Source organism: Micropterus dolomieu, linkage group LG23 (genome assembly GCF_021292245.1).
Source record: "Micropterus dolomieu isolate WLL.071019.BEF.003 ecotype Adirondacks linkage group LG23, ASM2129224v1, whole genome shotgun sequence".
Lineage (NCBI taxonomy): Eukaryota > Metazoa > Chordata > Actinopteri > Centrarchiformes > Centrarchidae > Micropterus > Micropterus dolomieu.
This window is the reverse complement of record NC_060172.1, coordinates 28,974,127-28,999,795: the sequence shown is the minus strand read 5'-3', so window position 1 is coordinate 28,999,795 and position 25,669 is coordinate 28,974,127. Positions and strand designations below refer to the sequence as shown.

Sequence of the window (25,669 nt, the reverse complement as noted above, 5' to 3'; positions counted from 1 at the left end):
TTCAAGTTTGCTTTGTTCTAATCTGGGTCACTCTGATATGAATCATCATTTTCCTTTTAACATGTTTTTCTTTCGCCCATTCTGTTTGTACCATAATAAAATCAAACAATCCCCCATTTTTTGCACTGCTGGAATAAATATGACATTTTGATGCTTTAAAATTGGATTATTTTTCACCATAACTCAGACCAGCATAGTAAAAACAAAGATAGAGCTGGAAAAGACACAATTAATTTATTAGTCAATGGACAGAAATTGTCAACAATTTACATTTAGATTGATTTTTAAACAAAAAAGCTAAATATTCACTGGTTGCAGCTTCCCAAATATGAGGATTTCCAGTTTTTCCCTGTTGTGTATCCTTGTAAACTGAATATATTTGGCCTTGAGGCTGCTGGTCAGACAAACCAAACAAATGGATTAAGTCAACATGGGCTTTGGGAAATCGTGATGATGAACATAGTTTATTGTTTTCTTACAGTATAGACCAAATGATGGGTTAAGGAAATAATCTGCAGGTGATTAGATAATAAAAATAACCTTTAGTTGCAGGATATGATTTTTGATGACCATTTCATTCTGATTTCCACACAGATTCGGACACAACTTGGATTTCTGATGTTGACCATGGCCAAGTGTCCGTCTTCCCTGACCCAGTGATCTGGAGCGCTGTGACAGCGGGAATATGTCCTGTAATCATGTTACGAAACGGTTCTCCGTTCCATACTAGACCTGCTACTCTCAAGTTACAGCTGTGCAAGAATCTTGTGTCTTGAGCTATATAGGTCAGTGGTGTGTGCTTGATAAACATATATAGTCATTTCTGTGGGTGCCGAAGATATTATACTGTATTTTGTATTTTTCTCCCAATAAAAACTGATGTTAACTAGACTACTTTGGATTGTTTTATTTCTATTGTTCATAACTGACCATTTCTAGTCAATTTAATACAACTGGCTTATCACAGTTTTGTGTTTGTACAGTTTCTGCGGAATCTATCCCTCCCATTTTTCTTTACATCATCAATGTACCCAACAATCTTTCTTCTCTCTATGGATTTTTCCCTCCTCTCTGTGTCCAGTGTTTTCTCAGGGGGGGAATGAGGGCCTACTGTTTACGTAGGATATGGCCTGCCACCTAGACCTATATATTTGTGCATTTTAAATTGTATGATCACTTTCAACGGTAAGAGCTATTTGGGGTTTCACTCAATTTTAGAAAAGCACCATATTCCTATCCAAACAAGGTTCCTAAACCAGTGTCTTTAACTGGGTGATGAAGACTAAACAGTGATAATTGAAAAGTTGCATAAATAATGTATGAAAAGGTTAAGCATACCTCAGCTGAACCATAGGGTCGCCAATACTTAACCAGTGTTAGTATATTATTAGTGTTGATGAACTACTGGACCGTAGGCGACTTCACCAGCTTTTATTTTGAAGGAAGGATTGCGCAACCGGAACTACTAGAACTTCCCGTCCTGTCCTTCACATGTTTCAGCTGCTAGCAAATTGACCGATTTATTCGTCTTTTATTTATTTTTGACCGCCATTATGCAGATATGCAGTGTGTGCAGCGAGCAGACGCCGAAATATAGATGTCCAGCCTGCAAAATAAGATAGTAAGTAACTTTAAATAACTTTGCAAGCTAGCTAACCTCCAGTTAACTAACGTTAGCTTCCGATTACTTACTTCGGCTGAATTAACGTTAGTTTCTTTACGTTGCTTGTCAAATTTTAAAGAGTCATCTGAGAGTAGAAAACAAAGTAAGACCCTTTTCTGTGGTTCTGGTAGATACGTTTGTAAGACCTATCTTAAAAGAAGACAAAATATAATAGCTAACGTTAACATAGCAACCAGCTTGTCTGTTTGTTTAACATGACCCTGGTTCCTAGATTTTTAAACATGAAACGCTTGTAACTTATAAATTCACAACAGAGAAAAATATGATCAGTTTACAGACAATAAAATTTAAGTCTATAAGTAAATGTCCACACGTGAAAATAATTTTGGACATCAACATCACATGGGACGGCAACCCACGTAGGTCAAAGCGATTTGCGATTTGACGCCATAGGGCACTGCTGATCCACCATGAATAGATTTTGATTGATTGTTTAATTCATATGTTCAGATGTCACGGTGTATTACCTTGATTCAGTATTGCACAGAGGTCATTATTATAATTTGGATTGTTTTTTTCTCTTACAGTTGTTCACTTGGCTGTTATAAGAGGCATAAAGGTAATATTTTAGTGATGTAGTTATGTGATGTTTAGACAAACTGTGGTTTTACTCAAAGGAAATATTGTGCTGCTGATCATCCACTTATCCCCAGTGGAAATTTTGTCTTTCACAATTTTTCCATAGACACGTGTCTTCCTGTTGATCAGCCTGCACCCATTGATCCTGAAGCTAAGGATGCTTTCAACCCTGGTATGGTGTGTCTCTTATTCCTGTGATTCTATTCCTTTGTGAAATGTGTCCATATCAGGCAGAAAGTGCACAAATGAAATGAATTATAATAGGTGGGGAATATGGACAAAGAAACCATACAGAAATTCACCTTTTAGTGCTTATTGGCTCATGCGGTTTTATATTTCAGTGAATTCAGTTTACCTATAGGGTAAACTGGGTTGGTAAAAAAAAAAAAAAAACTTTTATGATAATCTCTAATGCTTGATGTCTGACAGGTTGTGACCAAATTGTGCATTTCGCTGTTCATATTACAGGTAGAGAGGAGATAGGACAAGCTGAAGACAAAAATTTGTTCCTTTATTTGTCAAAGCTGTTTATTTAGTAGTATGAACACAGCCATTATCTGATGATCTTTGTGAAATGCACTTTTTGCTTTACTGTCTTAATAGAGCCCTGGACTGTTGAGGATCTTCTGCATGAAAATGACATCATCGACAAAGTGCCTCTGCAGAGGCTCCAGCTGTTAGGTATTAATCCAACACTACCTTTGGTCTGCTCTTAATGCTTCAGTTTTAATCAACACTGTTGGCAGCAGTATTCCATGTCCAATGTTACTTCGTTTAAAACGTATTTTATATTACAAGGTAGATTTATTTGTCACAATACAACAGGTGTTAAGTGAAATTGAGTTTGTAACTCCCTTCTGCTACATAGCAGACCATATACATATAAAAGCAATTGTAAAAATGGTAAACAGAAATAAAATAATAAACTGTATTCAGTGGAGCAGTGCTGAGGATGAATATTGAGTTTAAAAGTCTGATAGCTTGGGGGGGAAAGCTGCTCTGCAGTCTGTTGGTGCAGCAGTTGAAAATCCTAAATCTCTTTCTTTTATATGATATTAGTATTAACTAATGACCACATTAATTTTCATTCAGATGTGGGTAATTCATGTTTTTCCTCATTTCCTCTACAGGACAGTCAAAAGAGCTAAGAGATCTTCTTTGCAACCCCCATCTGAGACAGTTATTACGCTCCATCGACAGTGCAGACAGCAAAGATGATGCGATGAAGGCTGCCATGCAGGAGCCACTGTTTGTTGAATTTTCAGATCAGTGTTTGAAAATTGTAGAAAAGGCAAAATCATCCAATGAAGCTGATGATTTGTAAAAGTGTGCCTGTTGGGAGTATTTTGCTATATTTTTATAGGGGGTGGTGGGGTCCTTTTTGGTTCTTTTTGTTTTTTTTTATAAAATAAACATAAAATATCTTGAAATAATTCACTGTGGCACGTGTTTGTAGTCACTGTAATTTTTGATCTAACTTCATGCCTGGTGCCCTGTCATGCTACAGAATGTATTGTGTTCAAATAAATTTATAAATGATTTCAAACAATATCAGTTCCTGAATCAACACTGAAGGCAGTGTAGTTAACTAAAGTCACTTGTGGAATGGCTGATTACATGTAAACAAAGTTTGAGGGAAAAGGAAAATGTATACGTACGCTTTAACACTGACATTTATTTCAACAAAACAATTATATTAACATACAATAATTCAAGTTCTACATTGATCCCTTGGTACCACTTACAAATTAGAGTATACAGATTTAAAATTTTAAACTGCCATGGCTCACACATTTCCATGAATCTATAGCTGGATGGAAAAGGAATTATTTAGTGAGCAAAAGAAGATATCAACTATAAATGTGTTGGAGCAAAAACTAGGAGGATGAACGTCAGTGTTAAGTAATATAAAAATTATGAATGAAATATTTGTTCAGTACTTGCATTAATGCTTTGGACTGGAGCAGATTAAAATCCACAAAGTTTTTTTAGTCAGACATTTTGCAAATGTGCATATTATAAAATACCCTTTATCGAACAAAGAGCAGCAATTTGAATAAACCTGGATTCATCCTTTCCCTGTTTCACATAAGTGTTGTCTGCTTGTTATTTGTTGCTGTACGGTAGCAGGTGTGTGGTTTTAATGTGCAATATGTGCTTTATTACTTTTTCCCCAGCATAAATCACCATCCATCCATCCATTGTCAACCGCTTAGCCTGCGTACAGGGTTGTGGGAGCATAAATCACACTAAAGTAAATGCTGGATGTTGTACATTTGCACGTCATATGTGCGTCTGAATCACCATTTTGTTTTTACACCCAAAATAAATAATGAAATCACACAAATAGTCAGCCTTAAATAAATACATATCCTAACAGCACATTTGTGATTTGAGGGTAGATATTAAGAAAGGCACTCATCAAAGGCCCAATACTTTGATCAACAGACACATGTTCCAAAGAGGCAACAATGAGACAAAAACCCACAGTCCACTGCTTTTAAGAAAGGTGCTTAGGTTGTGCCATGTCACTTCAGTTCTCCAGACAGGGACGAAACAATTATTCAGTTTGTCTCTTCTCCAATGACAATAACATAATGATGACATCATATTCATTGTTTTCTATATGTGGGACACATGGCACATATTCCACAAACCTGCCATTCCACTCAGATGTGGCAGGTTAGTGAATGTGGACAATCTCCTGACGGAGATTTTGAATTTGATTAATTTATTATTTTTGCACCCTTGCCTAACAGTGAGATAGACTTTGGTATTCTTAAAAAAAAGTTGATTACAGCTGTAAATGTTCACTTTAAATAAAAACACATTTAACAAAATGACAGCTTAAAATGTCAAGTTGTTCCCTCTGTGTCAGATTATGGAAGAGCAGCAGCTTCACTGCAAAAGCAGCTCTATTGAGACTGTTCTTCATCTGTGTGTGAAATCAGCATGTTCTGCAATGAAGGAACTCTTACAGAGTTTTCTCTAGCAGGATCTCGTTGAACCCCGTCACGTCAGTCTTCATGTCTGGGTTCCTGTCAGCGTAGAGAAGTGGAGATCGCTGACAGTGCAGCTTTACAGATCCCTGGGTTGAAAAGAAACTGTGAATCTCAAATGACCAATCATAAAAACTTTATAGGAGATCTAACAGAACTTGTGTGGCTGGGCGGCTAACCTTGGGTTGTGCCCGTATGGAGGCGAGCCCCTGCGTGTACTGGTTGGTCTCCACCTTATACCCCCCTCTCCTGGAGGGCAGGTTGAGGGAGGCCATCACAGACATCATCTTCTGGAAGCCGGTGGCTGTCAGAGACACGGTGATGGATGGGGCCGAGGCCAGAGCCAGCCCCATGGGCCACCCTCGCACCGTGACCGGCTCCTGGATGGTGGAGAGCTGCACCGAGCCCCGCGCCCTGATAACAGGGTTCAATGCTGGAACGTCCTCCTCCACAAGGTCCTCTGCATCATCCAGTTCTACCTCAGCTAAGGATTTCAATAGTGCCTGCCACAAAAACAAAAAACAGTTTTTACATATCATCCATAACTCCACCTTTATTTAGCAGGGAACATTAATAAACACTGCTGGAAATTCGCCAAGAGACAATATAAGAAAGATGCACTAAATAAGACTACATTTTGCTGCATTATTAGGCACTAATTGAAGCATGCGAAGAAGAAGCATACAGTACACACATTTAAGAAGCACATACAGTACATAAAATATCCCTATAAGTCCCTCTGGCACAATAAAAGCAAAGTCATAAAAAAATAAATAAATGTGAAGCAGGTACTTAAGGACAGACTGGCTCCAGCAATAGGTGACAGCCCATATAGACTGACGACAGCAAGGAGCAACTGATTTTTGGTGCCGACATAAATGACTGCCAATCATCATTTCTTTAAATCAAGGTAATGAGCTCTAATTAAAAACAGTATGTGTCCTGTTCTTTGATATAAGCTAGGATAGAGTTCCAGAGCCATTAAGACAGAGAAAAGAGAAAAAAAACACAAGATACGAGGCGATTCATTTCCAAATCTCACCTTCCACTTTCTCCAGGTGTTCTGGATGACTGCAGCTGCTCTGTTCCACCTCTGGACCTGCCTCCTGACCAGCCAGGACCGGACCGCTGCAGGAGGCATGAAACACATTCAACCATCAACATCTAATCGAGCCGCTTACTCTGCAAGTTTAATCTGCACGTTGTGGAGAGAAAAGTTTATGTACTGTTATATAATGTTTATGTACGAAGTATCAAAAGAACGTCTGTCATTAACAGTTAATCAGATGAGCTCTTATGTGCAGCTTCTGCTGCTTCTAAAGAGATAAACGAAGTCAGCCGGGAGACACTGTGTACAGACTCTTCCAGCTGGTTCCTGTTGGCCAGACAGACAGGTCAAAGCCAGCACACTCACAGTGGGAGCGAGGGCACATGGCTCTACTGATTCCACTCAACAGTACCTGGCATTAAGAGTTTACCTGCTTGGATCAGAGTAGCAGACTGCTGGCGGGCGTGGCGTCTGCAGCGCTGGTATCGCAGCCAGCAGCACTGAATGGAAAAGGCACACTGAGACAGGATCTTCTTTCTCTGATCCTCCAGCAAATCTAGCTGTGAGACAACAGCCAGGCAGGTCAGTACTCCAAAGACCAGAGCCCTTATTTGCTTTACAGGCCTATAAATAACTGAAACACCCAATAAGTACTATATGACCGAGAAATTCTTACAATTATGTAGGAAATTTGCATATTATTTCCCAGGTATTTTTGTACCAAGTTATACATACACTTTAAATGATGTGTGAGGATGTATGGGTATATCAATGACTGACCATCAACTGGGTGAGAAAAACTTTAGTCCTTCCACAGTGCACCCATGAATTTTCACTTTCAAGGTCGTGCGAGGGTTCACAAGCCTTGCGTAACACGACACCGAGGAGCTTCTCCACTGCTCGCCGAAGAACATCAATGCTGTCAACCTCCACATCTAATACAGAGAGGATTTAAAGTGAAGCAGTAGTACATAATTCAAGTAAGGCCACCGCAGCACTCCAACTGTCTAGAGATTCACATTTACCACATATTGTAGTATTTGTGTGACAGTATGTCACTCAGATATGATTATTGTGAATTCAATGACTCTTTCAAGCCGGATAATAGCAGCATTCAGGATAAGTGAGCAGGTTCCTTGAACGTTCATGCAACAAGACTTAAGAGTCTACAGCCATGCTAGTGGCTCTGTGAAGCTGTACTAAGCCAAATGCTAACGTCAGCATGCGAATACGCGAACAATGACAATGTTGACATGCTCATGTTTAATATTTGCTAATTAGCTCTAAACACAAAGTACAGCAGATGCTGATGGAAATGTAATTTGTTTTGCAGTTATTTGATTATAAACCAAAGAACTGGACAAAGTACAATTTTGACCTGATTGTAGCGTTACAGGAATCTACAGGGGATCAACATAGTAACTGCAATTCATCCTGAAGGGAACATGAAAGTCTGTTCTGAATTTAATGGCAACCCATTCATAAGTATATGAGACATTTCCATAAAACACATTGCCATCCATAGAGCCACATTGTGCTAGCATAGCTAAAAGCAGCTGAACAGTAGGTTAAGATGAATATAAGTTCAAGCACACAATGTTAGGAATGAGTAGAGAAACAAGAAACAGCATGCAAAGCAAGCTCTGATAGGCAGAGCTACATGCATTTACCTGGAAAGTTCATAAGACGTTGCAAAGTTTGTTAGAAAATCCAGTTTTATACACCAAATGGAAAAGTCCCATGGAGAGTTGATAACTGAGGATCTAATTTACTAAGAGGGCTAATAAAAGAAAAGGACAATAAACCAGCAGACCTAAAGAGAGGAAATAAAATCACTCTTTGTCCAAAGTAAACAAGCAAAAATTTACCTTAAATGGGTCCTGCAAGAAACTGTACTTACCAACACAATGTCTGCCTGACTTGAAATCTGAATATTTTGCAATCAGTCCATAACGTTGTATGAAGCTTTGGAAAGGAATTCTGTGTAATAGAAATTAAGAGTCAGTCCAAATCCAAGAGAAACAAACCAATGCGTTAAGAGTTAACAGAAAAAATGTCTCACCTTATTGGAAAGCCAGCAGCACTAATATGAATAGTCTCCACAATCCCACAGGCCTCCAACTGCACGATAACCTGGCAGCAGACGGAAAATATTCATTAAAACCTCTCCCCTTTTGTGAAAATAGAAAGCACTGCCTCTCATTGGTGTCCCTGTGGTACTGCTGAAAGAGAGACCAGTATTAAATGTGTGGGAAGAGCCTCTACCTCCTCCTTTTTGAAGGTCAGCGGCTTGCAGTCTGGGTTCGGTTTGATGCAGCGAGTGTAGTGAGGGGTTGTGGTGTGGAGGATCCTCATCAGGCTCTCCAGAGAGTTCTACAATCAGACATTAACTTCAGTACCACGACTACACCTAACTACAAGCTAATGTAACCCTGGCCATGAAGGCCTTTTCCCACCTTGAACTTGGAGACCACTGTGACTTTACTGAGCCCCTTGGTAGTTGGGTTCTTGGTTTCCTTGTCAGTGAAGATCTGGTGAAGCAGGAGGTTGTCAGACTTCTGAAGCAGGTTGGTAAACTCTGGTGGCACTGGGTCCTGAAACAGTATGTATCCAGTCGGGGATGAGTGGATGGATCTGTGGTCAACTTTCTAAACACATATTTAAAAGCTTTTTTTACACACCTTGTTTTTCTCAACCATCCCCTCTATCCTGTAGTTGACTTTGCCGGCGTAATGGGCCACAGCGAAGTGTGGCTCCTTGCTGAACTTGTCCCAGCTGATGTTGGCATTACCACAGAGCTCCTTCTGCAAACGAACCCTGAATGTCTTTGCGTCTGAAGCTCGATTGAGACGACTCTCCTACGGGACAGGTATGTAAAAAGTTACTTACTTACTTACTTACTAACTAGAGACACATATATTTAATAAATCAATGTATTAGGGCTGGACAATAAAACAATAACAACAATTATCACAATATAATTTTTTTCAATAATATAACAAATGTTCAATAAATATTGAATAAATGTTTGATTTTATTCACTTGAATCATACACGAATTAGGACTTCATTCTTTTATTAAGATATTTATTTTGTTGAGGAAAAAGGACTGAAAAAAGCTTTTACTTAATTTTACTCTAAACTAAGATTTTATCATAATTGTTTTGAATGTTCTACCTCAGATTTGTGAAGTGATCATCTGTTTGGCATCAAGTGTTGACTATAAAGAAGAGTTAAAACCACAATTAACCATCAGGTTTCTTCAACTTTCACTCAGGAGGAAAGATCAGCCTTTAAACTCAAAAGAAATAACGATTTGATACTTATTGTGATAATTATCGATATCGAAAGTTATGAAACAATTTATTGTGATAACATTTTTGGCCATATTGTCCAGCCCTACAATGTATGTATTAACTAAGAAAATGACAATACAATCCCTTTAGCAGGGAAACAATGCGTAAAAAGGACTGGAGGACAATAACTTGTTGTCCCGTCCTTCAATAAAAAAATTACAGGTGGCTTCAACATAAAGAGATAAATCCATATTACAATTTCTTTAAAAAGAATATGATCTAAATGAAATTCCTCCTGAATTTTAGCTCTACAGGGAAGACATGTTTTGAATAACCTTCCTTGGAGACAGGTGTATAGCTGAATTTTTAGTTATGGGTCTAATACAAGAACTCACTTTCAATCAAAACCTTTATACAATATCCTTCCAAAAAGACAAATGCTTTTCAAATGGGGTTTAGTGGGTGTCAGTAAAGAGATGGTTAGCTTTGTATTCTATATCCTTAAGTAAGAGTAACAATACTACTTGGTGATTTACGAAGCAGAAGCAAATACTGTTGGATAAAAGATAAAAGAAAATTTGACCTTGTGGCTTTTGTTCGTTTGTAAGGCACTATTTTATTCTAGAGGGCATAACTAACTCTCTAAATAGGCAATGGAAGTTAAAAAACAATCCTGGAATTGTTCGAGTATGTTCATTTGTATTTCTATTAATATTTATTTATTTTTGTTTGTTGTGTGTTTTCTTTTGCTAATATTAGTGTGCTTTGTTTGCTTGTTTGTTTCTGGGTGTGTGGGTTGTGTACATAATATTTTTATATTGTTTCATATTGTCTATAAAAAATATAATTAAAAATAATAATGAAATGACCAGCATACCTCATTAAGAATAGAAAACACACTGACAGGGCTTCCCTCTATAAGATCCAAACAGCTCTGGTTGTCTTGGTATTTGACAAAGGACCACTGCAACCCCTCTGACACATATTCCTCCTGGGAGAAGCAGAGATAAACATAAATAGGACAAGTACAAAATCCATTTTTTCATAGTACACAAGGTACAGCAAGTTGCTGAAAGGCTGAAGAAGCCTCCTGAATGTCTGAGGCCTGGAAACAGAAAAGCGATAGAGACTACCTGCTGAGCTCTGAGATAATGAGCCACAAAGTGCTGCTGCAGTTTCTCATTGGCGTAGTTGATGCACAGCTGCTCCAGGTTATTGATGTGGAAACACTCAAACCCGTACACATCTAGAACTCCTGGAGATCACATGGAGGAGAGGACCGTGTGAGTTTATAAAAAGTACCGTGCGCGGGGGGGGGGGGGGGGGGGGGGGGGGGGGGGGGGTAAAAGACAATCAATGCTTTTACCTATGAAGTTGCACCACGTGGATTTGTCTGCACATATGCTGTTGTTGATGAATGTAACCAGCCATTCAAATAATCTGTTGGGGAGGGGGGAGTGACACTTACTTCAAAAGATAGAGAGCAGTGATTGAGACATATCTTCCCTGCAATTTGTTGTACAAACAAACAAAAAAGGCATGATGGTTTCACATTTGGTGGTGATCGCAGCGTTGTTTGATCATGAAATCCACATTCTTACTGGGCGTAGATGGCCTTGGCCAGGCAGTCTCTCCTCATGCTGCACTCTGTCTGGGAACAGGGCTTGAGCACGCTCTGCTTCCCCGCCTTCAACGTCCTCACTCTTAAACTCATCTGAAGCTCCTCAGCAGGGACACACAGCAGCTCAGCAGCCCTCTGCAAGAAGTCTAAAGCACCGGCAGGAGAGGAAGGCTGTAAACGACTGTACAAACTGTATACGTAGTTGTGTTATTGCATGAGACATTTCAGAATAAATCCCTTGAATGTCTACCTTAAGGAGATTTTAAGTACTCAGTAACTGGAAGTGAGTGAGAAGAGTTGATTAAATATATAAACATAATCATATCCAATACCTTTAGACTGTTCATCTAGGTTACAAGGTTGTGATTCATCTGTTGGAGAGGAGAAATTCACATTCCCCAGTTGCAGAATCCCTGCTAATATCTGTAATGCATTACAACAAGAAATCACAGTCTATCCTTACAGAGGAAGAAAGATTTTTTATTTTTTTTGAAATGCACAAAAAACTACATTGAAAGTTAATGATCAGGTAACACTTTACTTTAACCCCCCATTTAGCATTTATAATCAGTATATACACATTTAATAAATAATTTATAACACAATATAATGTAGCATATATAAGTCTTTATGAACGTATTTCTCAACAAATATAACTCCTCCTGCTGGATGCTGGGGTATAACCAGATTACTGACAATGTAGTAAAACACTATTAGACTATAATAATATAAAATATGTCATCATAGGAGAAGTTATAATTGTTGACCAATACTGTACAATAATAAAAATTGCCCTTATATCTGCATACAATTACACTGTAGTGAGTTCTAAACTATTTATTAAATGTTTATATACTGTTCCTTTATAAATGCTAAATAGAGGCGGTTAAAGTAAAGTGTCACTGATGATGAATACCTTACCCTGAATAGCTGTCTCTGCCTTTCTGAATGAATGCCCAGATGAACCATTGCCTCGACAGTCTCATGAAAACAATCCTCTGGAAATGATTAAATGAGCAGCAGTTATTTGTGAGAATCACACAAAATGTACAGAACAAAAGACAAATAAAAGCCTAAAAAAAACACATGAAAATTAAAGACCAACCATCAACTGTTTTTTCAGTATTTGGCAGCCACACAAAACGTTGGCCAGGTGGCATCTTCCACTCCTTCCTCTGCTCATCTGTGGCCCCTTTTAGCATCTGAAAAACAACATGCTCTCCCCACTTACATCAGAATTACATATGAATGTGTTCATATTCAACTAAAACACCATATAAGAGTACGAGGTTTAGAGCAGCCCTGTTAACTCACCTGGTAAAAGATGTGGAAGTTTCTCTCATTAGCCGGCTGGCAGGCCACCCTGGTCTTCTCCAGCAAATATGTCTGCACAGACGCCCCCACTAACAGCTGACACCTTCATTTAAAAACAACATGTTAAAGACATCAAACTGACCAACATCGTGCACTACTGTAAAAAAAAAAGAAAAGTGAGCTGATGCTATCTCCTGTAATGATGAAGGAAGTGCAGCAGGCTCAGCTGTAAGTACCTGTCTAGCTGAAGCTGGATGTACTTTCCAAAACGACTGCTGTTGTTGTTCCGCAGCGTACAGGCATTGCCTACATGGAGGGTAGAGTGTTGACTAAATGACTCTCTACAGTGATTATTTTCACGTCTGCTAACGAGACACCAGCAATTAGTCGTCTCACCAAAAGCTTCCATGATGGGGTTGGAGTCCAGCACCCTCCGCTCTATCCTCTCCACGGTGTCCTGGCTCTTCACAACTGAGGAGGAGGCCGCCACAGTAGCGTAGTATTTCATCAGGCAACGAGATGTCCATGTCTATAAAAAAACAAAATCAGTGGTCCACTAAAGATTGTTTCTACTAATCCTGGGACCCAGTTTCCAGAGATCACCCACGTTAAGGGCTGCAATGTGATGATTATTCTCCTTACTGCGTCATCTCTAGACTACATTTGTGTACATCACAGCCCAACGTGACTTCTTCAAATTGATTGTTGACCAAAACTCAAAAGATGATCATTATTCAAAGCAGCAAATCCTCAAATGTTGAGAAGCAGGTAACAGACAGTGTTTGTACATGTTTAATCAATTACCCAAAATTGTTGAAGACTAATTATGTGTCCAATGACTAATCAATTTACAAATTATTTCAGCTCCACCCACGTAATTCTTTTTTATTTTGGGACCTCCTCTTTGCAGTGGTGTTTTCCCCAGAGATCAACTGTCAATAAAACAGTGCGACACCCCATTAACCAACTAGTTATTAATAAGTCTATAAGATGGGGAAAATGATGACAAATTGCCATCAGATGTTGCATGATTTCTTCAAAATGCTTATTTAGTCTAGCCCACAAAACCCCCAAGCAGTTAGTTATTTTAAAACCTGTTTTATGAGAGAACAGCAAAACAATCTCACATTTCAAAAGCTGTAACCAGAAACGTTGTTTGTTCAAACCAAACCAATAGTGCTGCTGAAAATGTAAAAAGACACATCACTTCCTATGGGACAGCTGAGTTTTTGTGCATTTAGAGCAGCAAAATAACTGGTTTGAACTGAGCAGTACAAAAAAATAGTAGTCAGGGCATAAATCACACAAAGACTTAAAATTCTTCAAACAAGCCAGTTTACAAATGCATAATAAGCTTAGTCCATCTACTGTATATTGGCCAGTACTCCAGCTTGCACAGTTGAATATGTGACACTGTAAGCAAAAAAGCAACTGATAGTTTGGATCACCTATGTGTTTGGTTTACCTTTCCTGCACCACTCTCACCACTGACCACCAAGGATTGGTTCACTGGCTCCAGCTGGCCCTGAACATTCCTGTAGGCTTCTTCCGCCACAATAAAGATATGTGGTTTGAAGTCCTGTTGACAAAAATATACAGACTTATTAAGATGGTAGTCAGGGAGAGCCGGCAGTCCCGCCAGTTCAGTTTAATGAGTTTGACTTTGAAGCCGTTTTTTGACTAAAAGGAGGCAGACGATGAACTGAAGGATTTATTTTGGAAGTATATACTATTCTAACTTGTGTATAAGAAATATACACAAGTTAGCTGAATTACAGTGAGATTCAGCTATGACTTTGTAAATACCTGGGGCTGAACAGCACTGTGATACTCCTTCATCACATCCAGAGTGTAGAGGTCTGGGATTGGCTGGAAGGGATTAAGAGCCACCAAGGTGCAGCCAGCATGGGTGTAAAAAACCTTCACACTGTACCTGGCCTGCAGACATTTCAGCACTGCCAGAGAAAAATATTAACTGGCATTAGGTACTTACCGGAAAAAAACAGGTAAGCCAACAGACAATAACCACCAGAGGCAGCAACAACAGCAAACCAGAGAAGACAGCAGCATCAAAATGGCATATATGTTTATCTTTAATATAATTATCTGACCAGGCCTATATAAAATAATATGAACCATAAAAAAAATGCAGCACAATCAGTCCAAGAGCTTTACAAGAAAATATCTTACAGCAATTCCTTGCGGTTATCCTGACCTCTGCTGTTAATAAGCTGTACTGTTACAGCTCTTACAAACTAACAGCACTTGAAATATAAACTGAAGGGTTCACAGTATCAATGACACGTGCTGATCTTTTCTTGCATAATGCCAATGACACTGCATTTTAAGACAAACAACGGAGAATAAAAATGACGATGATAAAAAAGATTGTGCATAGACATAGACACATCGTATTACAAATGTATAAGGAATTCAAGAATTATCATTTTCTTGGGAGGCGTGTATCTGCCAGCAAAGCAAATCATTCCCTTCATTCATACATTACATTTTTCCCCCTGCAAGTTTTATCTGGAGGTGGTTAAATAATACAAAGCAAATGCAGCAATCCAAGGTGACACGAGCTAGAAAACTCTGTGTCTCGCTGGATGTGTATTTGTAAATGAAGACAAGGTTTACACAACAAATCAAATACTCAGCACTTACTGACATGCTGCAGTAGAGATTTCAATATTTATGCCATGATCAGATAAATTAGATGGGAAACTAACCAAGATTCATAAAAAAATAGGCCTAACACAGCAGGCACTAACTACCAGCACCAAGCCCCATCAAGTGATTAGACTCTAGCCCCAGTCACATCGTAGCCCTATCTGTTACCTGTTGTCGGGGTCACTGGGTTGACTTTCGTGAGGTCGTCATAAGTGTGGAGTAGGTCTTCATCAGTGAGGAAGGCCCGAATTTCTCCCTCCAATGAATCATTTAAGGACGGGAGAGGAGAATGGACTTTCTGGACGAATCCTTTCGCCTATGTGAATGGGGTGAGGTGAACCCACACAGAAAGGACATTGTGTTTAAAATATGAACTGACACCTTGTTAGTCATGCCAAGTAAAAAAAAATGTTTATGGCTGGAAACAATGGGGAAAAAAGAAGAAGAAGGAAATGTACTTCTTTAACATTATGGAACAGAAAAGTGCATGATAATAACAGAAAAGCCAGGGAGAGGAGGATTATTTTTCTATGCATATTGTATTTGTAATTCCAAGGATGAGTCAGAAACCAGACAGCTGCGCCCATACAGCTGATATTATCATGTAGTCATGTCTGATCATGTCCATTTTCAGCAGGTTTGGATGACTGAAATGTAGTATAAGGGCACATTTCCTATCTCCACACCTCACTCATAAGAGTACAGCAAAATAGATCTTATTTTGTACATCAAAATGTCAAACTTTCTGTGGGTCCATACAATCTGTCAAACTTTCCAAAGCTGTGAAGTACCTAAAAATGCTCCATTTCTATGCAATTAAATGTTCACATGTTCATTCTTGGCTTTGAGAGAGTCAAACAACATTGTATACCGTACCATGATACTTTCATTGACACCGTGGTTCATTTAGGATGCCCAAAACATCCCATAGTCTTACATGGCCAATTGCTAAATGTAAATTGTGCAGAGCCGCTTTGGTCATTTTGTCTAACTGTGTATAATTCAGACTGACAAATGGAAGTCTGCTTTATCCTGCCAAGATCACATGGCCTGGACCTGCAGGCTGTCTGACAAGTGTCAACAGTCTGAGGTACTAAATGTGTGCAGACAGAATTAATCCAACAGCAGGTAACCTACATCCCATCATTCTGTAAGGCCATTTTAAACCATGTAATTAGTCTTAATGTCATGAATTGAATACCTAATGTTACACAACTGATATCCTGAGCTCAGATTACACAGTAACGTTAACGTTACATTCAATTGACATAGCTAACACATAGATTTACAAGTTCCATGTTACAGCAGTATGTTATATTATAATAAGCACTAATCTCATGTGTAACGTCAGATAATGAACAAAATATAAGAAAGTGATTTTTCTGACACCTGTTTGAGTAGCCCTCGTCCTTTTCTGTTGTTCACATACCAAAGTCCAGCCAAAAATCTGACAATTTAGTGAATGTTAGTAATATACTGGCATAAGACACAAAATTTTACAGCATCGTGTTTAAGCCATGACTATTACTATAACTGCTGCTTTAAGCACAACTACATTTGACAGCATTCAGCCACGTTCCTCGATGTGTGTGTAATTCAACGTTACATTTTCTCAAGCAACTTAAACGCTGGGTTGGTAACGTTGTTGAGTCACAGGTATGCGTTTGCACAGCTTGATAGAAAGGTACTCCAGGTTAAATGTTAAATATATCATCACCTATTTTATAAACCAAAAAAAACAAAACCGGATAACATCTAAACCACCAGCTGATAACTTGTGGACGGGGTCTTTCCTGTGTCTTAACTCACCGTTCTCCCTCCATAACTGCGTCCTGCTCCAATATTACGTCGGCTGTCCGCAGAACTCATTGATTTTACCGTTACCTTCGTGTCTGTCGAAAAATCAGCCGGAAAACTTTGATCAGAACTACGCCTAAAATCGGATTAAGACTAGTTATTCTACTCAGCGGTCCTCCTGTACTTCAGTATTTTCCATTACTGTCAGAAATTCCTCAAGGACAACTTCCCGTGCCTGTTAACTGTCCGACTGCCTCCCAAACTCCACACACTTATTCCCGCCCCTTCCCTTCATGGGTCCAGCTGTCCACCACTGGGATTTATATGGGTAAGATTTATGGTATTATTCTTATTTTAAGACCGTTTTTAATGCCACTAAATTAGGACTTTATATTTAACAATTCTATCTATCTATCTATCTGTCTATCTATCTATCTATCTATCTATCTATCTATCTGTCTATCTGTTGCAAGTCGATACTAAACCAGAGCTCTTTGACCGTCATATTAATGATATACTTTTAGTAATGTTAGTACTAAAACTTTTTAGAATGTGTTTTTAACATGCTAGAAACTTCAGTCCAGGTCTCAGGTTGGAAGTTGACAAAACTCCGAGTTGCAATGAATGCGTCATGTGACCGAATGCGGAAATGAGCGCAGGAGGTAACGTTAGGGCCCGGTGCTGCTTCAAGTAATTGTAAATAGGTATGCTGGAAAACAGGTATTTCTGTGAATCTGCATGACCTACGCCGAACAGACCGTGGTGAGTATTAATAACTAGACATACAACTACCCTGGTTGTTGTATATATTAGAGCATTTAAAAGATTCCATTTATGGCGAGTGCTAACGTTAAAGAGATACTTTGTAGGAAAGTTCAAAGGGAAGGTGAAAATTTATCCTGACGAGCAGTTTACAGTGTTGTTTTGTACAGATGGGCTAAGGAACGAAACTAAACGAAGCATGCTTTAGCTGAAAACCAGTAGGCCAACATGAGCAGGCAAATGCTTGATGCAATAAGGAAACACTTAATACCTTAAATTTTTAATTGCCACTAAATTACGACTTTATATTTAACAATTTATATATATTTTTCTTTTTGTGTATCCAAAAATCGAGACTCTATCTATCTATCGATGTCATTTACACCGGGCTGGGGACAGCCTTTTGAAATGGCTGATTTCGTCCCCATCATTTTTTAAAAAGGATTTGTAAAAATGTTAGATAACAAATTAAAATCCTTTGAGAAAGGTTTATTTACAAAGTAAGAAAACATGCAATGTAATTTAAATATAGAAGAAACAAATGTGCATTTTCCAAAAATTGCAGCTGATTACCACATAATGTTCTGTTATATTTTTATATTTATAAATTGTCACCTGCCACCTGAATTTTTTGTTTTGTTTCCCTCTATATAAATGAAGACATTTCCATCATAAATTGGAGCAGAATATGTCTCCAGAATACAGAAAATTAAGTGTCTAGTACTCCATTTTGTCTGGAGGAGGACTACAATACCCCCTGCTCATATATTTGAGCATTTCTTGTATCTTCAAAATATTGTCAAATATCTTCTTGTCTTGTTCTTGTGCTCTATCTATCTATCTATCTATCTATCTATCTATCTATCAGTTGGCTGCAGTAGATACTAAACCAGAGGTCCTTGAATGTCATATTAAATATAAATTTACAGTAAGACTAGTAGGCTACTAATACCCTTTTTAGAACATGTTTTTAATATGCTAGAGCATGTGTTTTCGAAGTCAGAGACTTTGGGCACCTCAGCGAAAGTTTGGAAAAAGGCATCCCTCCCTTAGTTCAGTCCTGGATGCCTAAGGGATCATAAATATGATCATATAGAGAGACAGAATTAGGCTAAGATAGCCTAATATTGCTGTTTGACAGCAAAGACTACACCAAATGCATAATAAAGATGCTATGGCATTTATTAATCTCTGGGAATGTGGGAAAAACTGTAAAATTTCCCTGAAACTAATGTATCTCTTTATCTCTTTAAGAAAATCACACACATTTAGGCAATTCCTTTTTTTAAATGAATTTAATCACTAATGTAATATTTGTTTCACTGAGCCTCTCATGAAATTGTTTGGAGCCAACCTGGGGAGGCCCGCCTCCCACTTTGAAAACATCTGTGCTAGAAACTCCAGTCCCGGTAAGTTGCCAAAAATCCGAGTTTTAGTGAATGCGTCATGTGACCCAATGCGGAAATGAACGTAGCCCGGCTTCTAGTAACAGTAGGTATGCTGTAAAAAAGGTATTTTTGTCAATCTGCATGTCCTACGCCAAACACCACAGTGTTTGGCGTAGGACACGTACAAGTGGTGAGTGTTGATAGTAGACACACAACTATTCTGGTCATAGTATAGCTATGACCAGAATAGTGCTAGTATAGAGCATTTAAAAGTCTCCATTTATGGTGAGTGCTAATGTTAAAGAGAAACTTTGTGGAAAAGTTCAAAGGGAAGGTGAAAATTCATCCTGAACAGCAGTTTATAGATGTGCCCATATCCCTGTAAATTCTCTGTGGGTGCTACCAAAGTGTCCTAAATGCTCTATTTTCCATTGTCTGTTGAGCACATTCATATTTATTTGTTTCTTAGTACATGTCATGTTTTTCTCATGTAGTAAAACATGAATTTTAATGTTTGCAGGACATGTCTCAGAGGGAGCTGAAGGAAGCATTTGTCCGTAATCTCAATGGGACCAGTCTGCAGGAGGTGGCACTGGGCTCATTTCTCGCCCCACTAAATATCATCAGCAGAGGCCTGGTTCTGATCCTCTTCCATCTGGCCAAAGGGACTCTTCCGCTGCCACTGCCACTGATTTCTCACCTGCTTCTAGACTTCACCGTGCTTATTCTTCCCCTCGTTCTGTCATGCACCGTTCTGAGCAGCGTTCTTCACCAGGTCATCCTGGGCCTAGCCTTTGTTTCGGCCTCCGTGTTTTGCTATATCTACCGTGTCAACAGGCATCCTCCGGCTCGGCACCCACAGAACACTGTCAGCACCTTCCTTCAAAGTCACGTTCAGGTCGACCAGGTTCCCTTTGTGACTATGTTTCGAGTGTTTGTAAATGTGAAAACAGCAATCAGCATTCTCGCAGTAGATTTCACTGTCTTCCCAAGGCGATATGCAAAAACAGAAACCTATGGGACAGGTGTTATGGACTTTGGAGTTGGAGCGTATGTCTTTGCAAATGCCCTTGTCTGCCCAGAGGCACGGAGGAAGAACATATCAGGATCCAAGATTAATCATATCACAAAGCAGCTCCTGGCTGTCTGGCCCCTGGTTGTTCTTGGTATGATGAGACTAGTGAGTGTCAAAATGACTGACTACCAGGAGCATGTGACAGAATATGGCGTCCACTGGAATTTCTTCTTCACACTAGCCATCGTCAGAGTTGTGGCTTCTGTGCTTCTGGCTGTTGTACCAGCGAGTCAGTCGTGGGTCTTTGCCCTTCTGATCAGCGGATTTTATCAGCTCACTCTGGAGACATCAGGGCTGAAGTCTTTCATTATCCACAACAGTGACAGAGAAAAAGATTTTCTGCATGCTAACAAGGAGGGCATATTCTCTGTAGTGGGTTATGTAGCCATCTACATGGCAGGAGTTCAGGTTGGACTCTATGTGATGCAACCAAGATCCCAGGTTAGACAGTGGCTCAAAGCACTTTTTAACCTCTTTTTGGGAAGTTTTGTCCTGTATGCTGCTTTGTATACCTGTCAGACACTCGTGGAGCCAGTGTCTCGCCGCATGGCTAATTTACCCTTCTGCCTCTGGAGTGTTGCTCAGTCTTTGTTTTTTATGTCCTGCCTTGGTATAGCTGATATGGTATTACTGTTTTCTAAAAGAACATCCGCCTGTCACTTGGTACCCACATCATGGCATTTGTATAAATCAGACTCAGGAAAGACGGGTGAAATAGAAAGACTATGCCTTGTTCAAGCTGTCAGCAGGAATCAGTTGTTATTTTTCTTGCTTGCAAATGTCCTGACAGGATTGACCAACTCCATAGTGGACACACTTACTTGTAGCAGTTTATTATCAGTGTGTGTTTTGCTGTTGTACATGTTCATTAATTGCGTTGTAATATATGTTTTACATCTTTGTGGAATTTCAGTAAAATTCTGGTGAAATTACATTTGTAAAAGTACAGCGTTCATTTGTGTATTTTGTGGGGCCGGAGTGACGGACATTGAAATTCAGGACAATTAACTGGGAAGATGTAATGTCACAAGATGATCTGTAATGCTAAAGATACCATTGTATATAATGTGTTTATTTCTGCAAAGAAATACGGGTCTTGATAAAATGGTGTTCAGACATGGTGTTAAGTGTTGTAAACATCTGCTGTCTTTTATTGTTTGTTACTTCCCTACTTATTTCATTTAAATACAATTTTTAAATTTACATCCTGCTCACATCTCAGTGATTGCAACATATATACTTAATGTAATTATTCAGATTTAAAAGCAACAGTCATATTTATTATGATTACAATCTGTGCACCTAACAACCAACATCATTTATTGGTACCCATCTCCCCAGCATTGGTGCTGAGCTTAAAGGATATTAAAGGATATTAAACAGCCCAGCCTGTTCACCCTGCTGCCATCTGGAAAGAGATATACAAGTATCTGTTGTCGCACCACTGGACTGCAGAGTAGCATTTTACCCCAAGCTATCAGACTCTTACATTCAAATTCATCCTCTGCTCTGCTTTATACAATAAAGTCTATTTAACCATTTTATGATTGTTGTTTTCTGTACATTGTCTGCTGTGTAGCAGAAGGGAGTTGAAAACTGCATTTCATTTCACAGCCCAGTTGTAATATGACAATTAAATCTACCTTGATCACTTGTGTATATGAAACTGATGAATACAAAGGGACGAGCAAATAAAAATTAAGAAGTAAAAGTCCTTTTGAGCTCATTTATTTCAAACAAACTGGATTTACAACAGCTTTACTGAATGAATAAGATAATATCCATAATGCGCCCCCTAGAGGCCGCACGCATTACAACGTCAGCTACTACGTGCTGGGGCCAAAGGTCACTTGAGTGATGAAGATTCCGCCACCGTAGCAGCTTCACTCACCGTCGCACTTGTTTATTTTTTAAGGGGAACTTAACAAAGGCGGGTGAGTAAAAAACTATAGTTGGTTTCAGACAAACGACCGTTTATCTAGTCTCGGCGACAGATTATGATCAATCTTTTAAACGTTAGCAAGAGACGCTGATGAAAGTGACAGTCGCTAAGTAGCCTGCCAGCAGACTTAACTTTATATTAGCCGTATCCAAGCTCGCTAACGTTAGCTTTGTAGGACAGCGATGCTAACTAAAGTTAGCCAAGTTTGCTGGCATTGACAGGGCGTAGACAATCTATATCTACACTGCTACATGTGTATTATTTGGTAAGGTATGTTAAACTTCCGTGTATATTAATCGCTTTACAGTTTTGCGCATAGAAGACACTACAATCGTAACGTTACTTGCAAATTAAATTAGCTAGCAGGCTAACGTTAACTGGTTAGCCGCCGGTTACTGCTTTAACCTGTCCAGCAGATAGACGTTAATGTTAATAAATTTGTCCTTCATACTCAAATAATATCACCTAAAACAGCTGTAAAACATTTTTACAAACTAAAACATCAAAGCCTTTCTCCCTCCGTGCTCTCGTTTCCCAGGTTGTTTTGCTAACTTAGCTCGTTAAATCTGGGTCAAGTCGAATCAGTTTGTATTCTCAACACTTTTAGTGATATTGAATCAGGTGTTGTCAACGTCAGCTAATGGTTGGCATTTTGTACCGTGGTTTAGTTTCTGGTATTTTGCTTGTATTGTAGTGACAATATAGTAGTTAGCCCGCAATGACCTGCAGTAGATTAGCACTAGCTTGGCGTAGCCTGTGCTGATGTCCAATGTGGTCAGTCTGTGTCTTGTGTCACCTGCAGGCGAGCTGCACCAGGACCAAACTGGAGGAAGTCATGGCACGTCTGGTCGCAGTTTGCAGGGAAGGGGAAGAAGACTACCCATTTCTCACCAGACAGATTCCCCTGTATATCGATGATACTCTCACGGTAAATAAGCTTTCCCATTATTCTATATGATCACATGTGTTAAGCGGCTAATTCAGTCATGTTAGCCCTCCACATAAATTCTCTAACTGATTTATGATCATTATCAGAATGTCCCAACCTGTTTAAAGGACAAACATTATAGTGGTTTGACTAAAGCTTAAGGTGAGACAAAGAAGTACATTTCTGTGGCTGTGTAGGGATGAGAGATGATTCCCTTTATGCGATATCAGCACAAAGTATTCAACCAGTTTGACTTTCTTAACTTGTTGTGATGATGCAGATACAGCATGGATAATGGAAAGTGATCATGTTTTTTGTTATGGTAAATGGACTTGGATTTATTCAGTGCTCACAATGATAGTAAGCTCACCCATACAAACATTCACACACCGATCAGCACGGCCATCGGGAGGGTTCAGAATTTTGCCCAAGGACACTGAACCAGGGGGCCAGGAATCAAATCAGCGACCCTCTGATTTCTAGACGACCCGCTCTAACACCTAAGCCACAGCTCATGATAGATTAGTTGTACACCTCAAAGGTTATTGTCCCACTTACCCACATACCTAACTGCTGTGTTAATAAGCTCAAAGCTTACAAAGCTAAACAAAGACACTGAGTGCTGCTGCAGTATCAATATACAGTTAAACAACCAAGAAGACATGTAACACAGGACATTTTACGAGAGATGGTTGGGCCCAACCACAATTATCAGCAGGGCTGAAGTGAGTCTTTCTATAATTTATGTTAACTTAACTGTTATTACCTCTTGTCAGATGGTGATGGAATTTTCTGATAGTGTCATGGATGTTGACAGCCAAGAAATAAACACCCCTCACTGGAAACAATTTTCTGAGGTGAGTAGTTTTAATTGTACATTGTGTTTCCTATTAAAAGTGTGTAGTTTGTCTTCATGGGACTTGTCAACAAAGTGGTAACACCTGTATGATTCCTTGGCCTTTAGTATCACTCCAAATTGAAGCAGCAGGACTTAAATATCGCCCTGATGGTGACATCCAGAGAGGTGTACAGTGCATTATCTCAGCTGGTGCCATGTGTGGGCTGCAGACGAAGCGTGGAGCGTCTCTTCTCACATTTAGTGGAATCAGGGAACCCGGCCCTGGAGCCCCTGACACTGAAACCCACAGGCATGCTCTCTGTCACCAAGACCTGTTCAGCAGACGTAAAGAAGCTCTACACCCTCTTCTATGTCCATGGGTAAGATACAAAATAATGTGGTTTTTCATTTTCACTGCCAAATAGATCACACCATATGTCAAAAGAGAAAAGCCAACAAGTGGTTTTGTTAGTTAAAAACAGAGCGAACCAAAACTCCAGTATGTGACATGACCAAGACAGTTTTCTGGGTTTTTTGGAATACAACATTAGGATAATACAATACCGAGCTGAAATACTGCTCTCTTGGACGGGTGCTGGTCATATAATTAGAATATCATCAAAAAGTTGATTTATTTCAGTAATTCCATTCAAAAAGTGAAACTTGGATATTAGATTCATTCCTTACACACAGACATATATACTGTGATATATTTCAAATGTTTATTTCATTTAATTGTGGTGATTAAAACTGACAACTAATGAAAATCCCAAATTCAGTATCTCCGAAAATTAGAATATTACTTAAGACCAATACAAAAACAGGATTTTTAGAAATGTTGACCAACTGAAAAGTATGAACATAAAAAGTGTGAGCGTGTACAACACTCAGTACTTAGTTGGGGCTCGTTTTGCCTGAATTACTGCAGCAATGCGGCGTGGCATGGAGTCGATCAGTCTGTGGCACTGCTCAGGTGTTATGAGAGCCCAGGTTGCTCTGATAGTGGCCTTCAGCTCTTCTGCATTGTTGGCTCTGGCGTATCGCATCTTTCTCTTCACAATACCCCATAGATTTTCTATAGGGTTAAGGTCAGGCGATTTCGCTGGCCAATTAAGAACAGGGATACCATGGTCCTTAAACCAGGTACTGGTAGCTTTGGCACTGTGTGCAGGTGCCAAGTCCTGTTGGAAAATGAATTCTGCATCTCCATAAAGTTGGTCAGCAGCAGGAAGCATGAAGTGAACATAACTTTGGACCATTCAGCAGCAGTCCAGTCCTTTTTGTCTTTAGCCCAGGCGAGATGCTTCTGACGCTGTGTCTTGTTCAAGAGTGGCTTGACACAAGGAATGCGACAGCTGAAACCCATGTCCTGCATACGTCTGTGCGTGGTGGTTCTTGAAGCACTGACTCCAACTGCAGTCCACTCTTTGTGAATCTCCCCCACATTTTTGAATGGCTTTTGTTTCACAATCCTCTCCAGGGTGCGGTTATCCCTATTGCTTGTACACTTTTTTCTACCACATCTTTTCCTTCCCTTCGCCTCTCTATTAATGTGCTTGGACACAGAGCTCTGTGAACAGCCAGCCTCTTTAGCAATGACCTTTTGTGTCTTGCCCTCCTTGTGCAAGGTGTCAATGGTCGTCTTTTGGACAGCTGTCAAGTCAGCAGTCTTCCCCATGATTGTGTAGCCTACAGAACTAGACTGAGAGACCATTTAAAGGCCTTTGCA

General features: G+C 39.4%; 4 protein-coding genes across 12 annotated transcripts in view; 3 read left to right on the top strand and 1 right to left on the bottom strand.

Annotated features, from left to right (window-relative positions):
- Positions 1–1,443: 1,443 nt before the first annotated feature.
- znhit3 (zinc finger, HIT-type containing 3) lies at positions 1,444–4,355 on the top strand. Its single transcript, XM_046038926.1, has 5 exons — positions 1,444–1,621; positions 2,212–2,243; positions 2,370–2,435; positions 2,867–2,944; positions 3,394–4,355. The coding sequence occupies exons 1-5, from the start codon at positions 1,554–1,556 to the stop codon at positions 3,585–3,587; spliced, it is 438 nt and encodes a 145-aa protein (XP_045894882.1). The 5' UTR covers positions 1,444–1,553; the 3' UTR covers positions 3,588–4,355.
- Positions 3,919–17,250, bottom strand: LOC123962697 (unconventional myosin-XIX). Of its 3 annotated transcripts, none has more exons than XM_046038923.1 (24): positions 17,020–17,250; positions 15,379–15,526; positions 14,347–14,495; positions 14,006–14,119; positions 12,937–13,069; positions 12,777–12,846; positions 12,541–12,643; positions 12,332–12,452; positions 12,148–12,224; positions 11,559–11,649; positions 11,207–11,372; positions 10,972–11,045; positions 10,739–10,860; positions 10,483–10,596; positions 8,992–9,168; positions 8,767–8,904; positions 8,576–8,683; positions 8,373–8,443; positions 8,211–8,290; positions 7,091–7,245; positions 6,741–6,870; positions 6,305–6,390; positions 5,442–5,765; positions 3,919–5,351 (listed from the first exon to the last, which is right to left on the bottom strand). In XM_046038923.1, exons 1-24 carry the CDS (start codon positions 17,077–17,079, stop codon positions 5,238–5,240), a joined length of 2,925 nt encoding a protein of 974 aa, XP_045894879.1. In that variant the 5' UTR covers positions 17,080–17,250; the 3' UTR covers positions 3,919–5,237. The 3 variants fall into 3 exon arrangements, with proteins under 3 accessions (XP_045894879.1, XP_045894881.1, XP_045894880.1); XM_046038925.1 differs by having other exon boundaries at positions 6,741–6,810; XM_046038924.1 differs by having other exon boundaries at positions 12,332–12,428.
- A 380-nt stretch (positions 17,251–17,630) lies between these two features.
- Positions 17,631–21,774, top strand: pigw (phosphatidylinositol glycan anchor biosynthesis, class W). 5 transcript variants are annotated; one of them, XM_046038979.1, is made up of 3 exons: positions 17,753–17,769; positions 19,095–19,178; positions 19,678–21,774. In XM_046038979.1, exon 3 carries the CDS (start codon positions 19,681–19,683, stop codon positions 21,157–21,159), a length of 1,479 nt encoding a protein of 492 aa, XP_045894935.1. In that variant the 5' UTR covers positions 17,753–17,769; positions 19,095–19,178; positions 19,678–19,680; the 3' UTR covers positions 21,160–21,774. The 5 variants fall into 5 exon arrangements, with proteins under 5 accessions (XP_045894934.1, XP_045894935.1, XP_045894936.1 ...); XM_046038978.1 differs by lacking the exon at positions 19,095–19,178 and having other exon boundaries at positions 17,631–17,769; XM_046038980.1 differs by lacking the exons at positions 17,753–17,769; positions 19,095–19,178 and adding an exon at positions 19,189–19,264.
- Positions 21,775–22,036: 262 nt separating this feature from the next.
- ggnbp2 (gametogenetin binding protein 2) overlaps positions 22,037–25,669 on the top strand; it is a 10,832-nt gene continuing 7,199 nt past the window's right edge. The window contains exons 1-4 of one of the 3 annotated variants that reach the window (XM_046038969.1): positions 22,037–22,166; positions 22,977–23,102; positions 23,879–23,959; positions 24,067–24,320. In XM_046038969.1, the coding sequence (XP_045894925.1) occupies positions 23,010–23,102; positions 23,879–23,959; positions 24,067–24,320 (428 nt within the window). In that variant the 5' untranslated portion in view covers positions 22,037–22,166; positions 22,977–23,009. Of the gene's footprint in view, positions 22,167–22,253; positions 22,445–22,976; positions 23,103–23,878; positions 23,960–24,066; positions 24,321–25,669 lie in introns of those variants that run through there. The other 2 variants (XM_046038970.1, XM_046038968.1) reach the window with 2 other exon arrangements.